The sequence below is a fragment of the Myotis daubentonii genome, chromosome 2 (genome assembly GCF_963259705.1).
Source record: "Myotis daubentonii chromosome 2, mMyoDau2.1, whole genome shotgun sequence".
NCBI classification, from domain to species: domain Eukaryota; kingdom Metazoa; phylum Chordata; class Mammalia; order Chiroptera; family Vespertilionidae; genus Myotis; species Myotis daubentonii.
The window spans coordinates 22,770,556-22,777,406 of NC_081841.1; the positions used below are offsets into that span (position 1 = coordinate 22,770,556).

The 6,851-nt window shown below is 50.8% G+C and overlaps 1 protein-coding gene across 1 annotated transcript; it reads left to right on the top strand.

The window, feature by feature from the left end:
• Positions 1–3,711: 3,711 nt before the first annotated feature.
• Positions 3,712–5,215, top strand: LOC132226017 (dual specificity protein kinase CLK3-like). The gene has a single exon (XM_059680919.1). It carries the CDS (start codon positions 3,730–3,732, stop codon positions 5,209–5,211), a length of 1,482 nt encoding a protein of 493 aa, XP_059536902.1. The 5' UTR covers positions 3,712–3,729; the 3' UTR covers positions 5,212–5,215.
• Positions 5,216–6,851: the final 1,636 nt, after the last annotated feature.

Sequence of the window (6,851 nt, forward strand, 5' to 3'; positions counted from 1 at the left end):
ACATCGATTTGTTGTTCCACATGTTTATGCATTTGTTGGTTGATTCTTTTTTTATCTATATATATTTTATTGATTTTTTACAGAGAGGAAGGGAGAGGGATAGAGAGTTAGAAACATCGATGAGAGAGAAACATCAATCAGCTGCCTCCTGCACACCCCCCACTGGGGATGTGCCCGCAGCCAAGGTACCTGCCCTTGACCAGAATCGAACCTGGGACCCTTCAGTCTGCAGGCCGACGTTCTAGCCACTAAGCCAAACCAGTTAGGGCGGTTGATTCTTATATGTGCCCTGACCAGGGATTGAACCTGCAACCTTGGCATATTGGGATGGTGCTCTAGCCAACTGTGGCCAGGCCACATATTTTCGTATAGCTAGATTTCAGCAATGCTTTACCATGGCATAAAAACTGCTCTGGCCCTTGCCGGTTTGGCTCAGTGTATAGTGTCAGCCTGCAGACTGAAGGGTCCTTCATTTGATTCCAGTCAAGGGCACATGCCAAGGTTGCAGTCTCCATCCCCAGAAGGGGGCATGCAGGAGGCAGCCAATCAATGGTTCTCTCTCATCATTGATGTTTCTATCTCTCACCTCTCCCTTCCTCTCTAAAATCAATAAAAAATATATATATTAAAAAAAACCCCAAAACTGTGCTCTGAAACTGAGGGAATGGTGCAAGAACTTCCCACTAGTATTGTAACTATCCCTATGGCAGAACCCTGCAAGGGCTTTTGGTCAAGATAGTAAATAAGTAAATACCTTTTGTTTAAAAGAAACTATCTTGCCTTTTTGTGGTTTCCTGGGATCTTCTAGGCCAAATAAGTTACTAGTACAAGAGAGTGTATCATACTGGCTCTTCAATATCATTATGGCAATAGTTTACAAATAAGGAGAGGAACAGGAGGCAACTATATTTGCAGTAATGAAAGTATCATAGGAAAATTATTACTAGGCTATAAGTAATTCTAGCATAAGGTGTAAGTTGCTTATGCCAAAGGGCAAGGGGAGATTTTAAGAGTATTTTCAGTCCTGGCCAGTGTGGCTCAGTTGGTTAGAGCATTATCCTGTGCACCAAAAGCTTGCCAGTTTGCAAAGGACCTAAATAGAAACTTCTTCAAAGTGCACATACTGATGGCCAAGCGACATATGGGGAAATGCTCAAAGTCACTAACCACCAGAGAGATGAAAATTAAAACAACAATGAGATATCACCTCACACCTGTCAGAATGGCTACCATCAACAAATGACAAGTGCTGGTGAGGGTGTGGAGAAAAGGGAACCCTAGTGCACTGCTGGCGGGAATGCAGACTGGTATGGCCATTATGGAAAACAGCATGGAGTGTCCTCAAAAAATTAAATATGGAACTGCCATTTGACTCAGTGATCCCACTTCTTGGAATATACCAAAAACACCAATCAGAAAGAATGTATGCACCCCTATGTTCATAGCAGCACAATTTACAATAGCTAAGATCTGAAAACATCCCAAGTGCCTATCAGTAGATGAGCAGATAAAAAAGTTGTGGTACATTTATACCATGGAATACTATGCAGCAGTGAAAAAGAAGGGTCTCATATCCTTTGAGACAGCATGGAGGGACCTGGAGAGTATTATGATAAGCGAAATAAGCCAGTCAGAGAAACACAAGTATCACATCATCTCAGGCATATGTGGAATCTAATGAACAAAATAAACTGACAAACTAAATCCAGAAACATACAAGCATAGAACAGACTGTTGAACCTACGAGGGAGGGTGGGGAAAGGTAGGGAAGTGGGAAGTGGTCAAAGAACTTGTATACATATATGAATAACCCATGGAAACAGGCAATAGGGTTGTGAAGCCCTGGGGTGAGGGGGGGGGGTTGGAGGGGTCAACGGGGGGGAAAGGGGACATATGTAATACTTTCAACGAGGAACGTTTGTATGGGGTAAAGCCAAGGCGAAGGCCCTCAAAACTCGCTGCACAGAGATGCCCAGAGCCGTGGGCGGTAACAACCTCGCTTTCCCTGCAGCGGCCCTGGAAGGGCCCAGTGGGCACTTCACCAGGGAATTCTCATTCGGGTTCAGGTTCTTTTAGAGCACATGCTTTCATTATGGTTCCGGGCCTTCCTGAGCCATCAAGTGCTTTTGCTAAAATTTTGGGAACCAGGATGTCAACCTGAACGCAGGGGGTGACAATGGCCTCCCGGTGCTGGTCAGAAAGTGCCTGTGGACTCCCTTCCCTTATGTCTCAGTGAGGCTGGGTTTGTGTACAGGCGGAGAGAGGTGAGAGTGTGTGCGTGTAGGAGGACAGGGGCGAGGTTAGAGCCGACGGCCTGAATCCCAGATACATTGAACCAGATTGATTGGATCTTCCTTAATTGGCCTCGAGAGAGCCACCCACACACAGTATAAGCAGGTGGTCCAAAGTCACTCAGTCCCTAAAAGAGACGCCAAGACCAGGCCAGTACTTCGTTATTTAACAGCTTTAGCCACGGACTGGGGATACATGGCAATATTCACAGGGAGATTGCCGGAAGCCGGTCCATCCTTGCTACTTGACACAGTCGCTGCAGGGAAGAAACATCCGCACTGCATATGTTTCAAGGGACCTGGCGTCTGTGGCAGACTGTTCTTAATATGTTTGCTCCCCTTCTTGGCACTATGTGTTTTAACCAAGGTCACCTCTCTGAGAAAGGTTGTTTCTCCAGGTAGGGATTGCTCCCGGAAGTCAGGGAGGGAATAAAACCCCTTAACTAAATGTCAGGCGGGTAGTGAATCACTTGAAGTACCAAGCTAGGTGCCCTTGAATGCAATGGAACCCCAACCCTTGGTTCTGCGGGCTGAGGTTCTATCCACTGAGCCAAACCGGATAGGGCTCAGCCCTAGAGATTTAAGAGAAAACAAATGCCCCGCCAGCATGGCTCCGTGGTTAAGTGCAGACCTATGAACCAAGAGGTCACTGGTGGGATTCCCGTCAGGGCCAGCATCAGGGCTGAGGGCTCCATCCCCCATGGGGGGTGGGGGGGTGCTATGCAGGAGGCAGCGAATCAATGATTCTCTCTTATCATTGATGTTTCTATGTCTCTCTCTCCCTCTGCCGACCTCTCTGAAATCAATAGAAATGTATTTTTAAAAAAATGAGTGGGGGTGGGGGGAAGGATGGGCGTTTAATGGGGGCGGGGGGGGGGGGGATGAGGACACATTTGTGATACCTTAACTAAGAAAGAATTCAAACAAAATAAGTAAATAGATAAATGGTGGCAGGGTCAAGAGAGAATACCAGGGGCGAATTAGATCATGCTTATTAACACTTAATCCTCTCTGGCTTCAGGAAAGCACTGACAATCCCCTTCCTCTGGTTCATCCCTCCCCCCTGGGGGCGGAGCCACTGGACTTTGGTGGGCGTGGTTAATAACTGGGTCCCTGTAATGGTGTATATATAGCAGGGTCAGGTCATGGCTCCTGCAGTCGCTGCCAGACTGTCTAGGGAGAGACTTGTGGGAGGTGCTCCTTTCTTTCGCTTTGGGCGCTACGAACCCGGACAAGAGCCATCTGTCGCTCCTGGCGAGTCCAGAGATGGGTCCCAGTGGGTTCGCGAGGCCAGAGTGAGGGAAGACCTGTGTGTTCCTGAGGGCCTGCTCTGTGCCCGCCAGAGAGACACATACCCTCGAAAGGGAATCCAGACTCGGGTAGGGCATATTTAAAACGCGGGCGGTTGCTAGTCGCTGCCGCCCGAGCCTGGGAGACGATGCATCACTGTCAGCGATACCGCTCCCCTGAGCCAGACCCGTACCTGAGCTACCGATGGCAGAGAAGGAGGCCTTACAGTCGGGAGCACGAAGGGACACTGCGCTACCCATCTCCATGGGAGCCTGCACCCTGGAGATCTCGGTCCACAAGCCATGACCGCTTACCCTACCAGAGGCGGTACCTGGAGCGCCGTGACAGCGCCACGTTCCGATGTCAGGAGCGGAGCCCATCATTTGGAGAGGGCTACTATGGATCTTCACGTTCCCATCACCGACCACGGTCCCGGGATAGAGAGCCGTGCCGGACTCGCATATATGCCCACCATTGCCATTGCCACAGACCCCGCCCCAGGTCTGGTAGCAGCAGTGCCTCCTCGAGAAGCCAACAGACCAGTACGTGCAGCAGCCTGAGCGTGCAAGATGACAAGGAGGGCCACCTGTTGTGCCGGGTGGGCGATTGGCTCCATGAGCGATATGAGATTGTGGGGGACCTGGGCAAAGGCACCTTTGGCAAGGTGGTGGAGTGCTTGGACCATGCCAGAGGGAGGTCTCAGGTTGCCCTGAAGGTCATTCGCAACGTGGACAGGTACCGGAAGGCTGCCCGACTGGAAATCAACGTTCTCCAAAAAATCAAGGAAAAGGACAAAGAGAACCAGTCCTTGTGCGTCTTCATGTACGACTGGTTTAACTTCCACGGTCACATGTGCATCGCCTTTGAGCTCCTGGGCAAGGACACCTTTGAGTTCCTGAAGGAGAACCATTTCCAGCCTTACCCCCTACCACATGTCCGGCACATGGCCTACCAGCTCTGCCACGCCCTGAGATTTCTACATCAGAACCGGCTGACCCACACAGACTTGAAGCCAGAGAACATCCTGTTTGTCAATTCTGAGTTTGAAACGCTCTACAATGAGCACACGGGCTCTGAGGAAAAGTCAGTGAAGGACACCAGCATCCGAGTTGCTGACTTCGGCAGTGCGACCTTTGACCAGGGGCATCACACAGCCATTGTGACCACTCGTTATTACCGCCCACCTGAGGTGATCCTAGAGCTGGGCTGGGCACAGCCCTGTGACGTCTGGAGCATTGGCTGCATTCTCTTCGAGTACTACCGGGGCTTGCCACTTTTCCAGACCCACCAAGACCCAGAGCATTTGGTGATGATGGAGAAGATCCTAGGGCCCATCCCATCACACATGATCCACCGGACCGGCAAGCAGAAATATTTTTGCCAAGGGGCCCTGGTTTGGGATGAGAACAGCTCTGATGGCCAGTATGTGATGGAGAACTACAAACCTCTGAAGACTTACATGCTCCAAGACTCCCTGGAGCACGTGCAGCTGTTTGACCTCATGAGGAGGATGTTAGAGTTTGACCCTGCCCGGCGCATCACACTGGCAGAGGCCCTGCTGCACCCCTTCTTTGCTGGCCTCACCCCTGGGGAGCGGACCTTCCGCACCAGCCACAACCCCAGCAGATGACAGGCACAGGCCACTACACGAGGACATGGAACTGGGCTGCCTGGCCCTCTCTCTCCAACTCCTAACCACTGGGCCCCAGGGCCAGAGCCACCCAAGGAACAGTGCAATGTGAAGGAGGGCAGGTGCCTGCAAGGGCGAAGACATGCCCAGCTGCCAGAAAGCACACATTTCACCCGAGCTACTTATATGTTGTAAAGTTAAAATAAAGTGTTTCTTACTTCTTGCAAAATTTTAAATTGTGTTCACGAGAGAAAAGTGCACTTTGTCAGGGCACAAATCTAGCTTTCAGGTTCCATCCCCAGTGCAGGCACATAAAGAGTCAATGTTCTCTCTCTCTCTCTCTCTCTCTCTCTCTCTCTCTCTCTCTCTCTCTCTCTCTCTCATCAGTAAGAAACACATCCTGGAGCCCTGTGCCATGCTGTGTAGAGAGATCCTTGTGGGAGTTTCGGCTGTCCCTTTTGGCGTTTCAGAACGGAGAAGAGCCATCTGCCGCTGGTGAGTCCGGAGACAGGAACGAGTGGGTGCGGGAGGCCGGCGTGAGCAAGACCTGTGGGTTCCAGAGCACCTGAGCAGTGCCCCGCTGACAGACATGTACCTCTAAAGGGAACCCAAACTCGGGATTGGCTTCTCTTAGAACACAAGCGGTTAATTCTGTTTTCCCGTCCCCCGTCGGAACCTTCAGTCACCTAAATGCCCCATCAAGTTTTAGATATCCAGATCTAACCCCCGAGGAGTCAGGAAGGGGAACGTTTGTATGGGGTAAAGCCAAGGCGAAGGCCCTCAAAACTCGCTGCACAGAGATGCCCAGAGCCGTGGGCGGTAACAACCTCGCTTTCCCTGCAGCGGCCCTGGAAGGGCCCAGTGGGCACTTCACCAGGGAATTCTCATTCGGGTTCAGGTTCTTTTAGAGCACATGCTTTCATTATGGTTCCGGGCCTTCCTGAGCCATCAAGTGCTTTTGCTAAAATTTTGGGAACCAGGATGTCAACCTGAACGCAGGGGGTGACAATGGCCTCCCGGTGCTGGTCAGAAAGTGCCTGTGGACTCCCTTCCCTTATGTCTCAGTGAGGCTGGGTTTGTGTACAGGCGGAGAGAGGTGAGAGTGTGTGCGTGTAGGAGGACAGGGGCGAGGTTAGAGCCGACGGCCTGAATCCCAGATACATTGAACCAGATTGATTGGATCTTCCTTAATTGGCCTCGAGAGAGCCACCCACACACAGTATAAGCAGGTGGTCCAAAGTCACTCAGTCCCTAAAAGAGACGCCAAGACCAGGCCAGTACTTCGTTATTTAACAGCTTTAGCCACGGACTGGGGATACATGGCAATATTCACAGGGAGATTGCCGGAAGCCGGTCCATCCTTGCTACTTGACACAGTCGCTGCAGGGAAGAAACATCCGCACTGCATATGTTTCAAGGGACCTGGCGTCTGTGGCAGACTGTTCTTAATATGTTTGCTCCCCTTCTTGGCACTATGTGTTTTAACCAAGGTCACCTCTCTGAGAAAGGTTGTTTCTCCAGGTAGGGATTGCTCCCGGAAGTCAGGGAGGGAATAAAACCCCTTAACTAAATGTCAGGCGGGTAGTGAATCACTTGAAGTACCAAGCTAGGTGCCCTTGAATGCAATGGAACCCCAACCC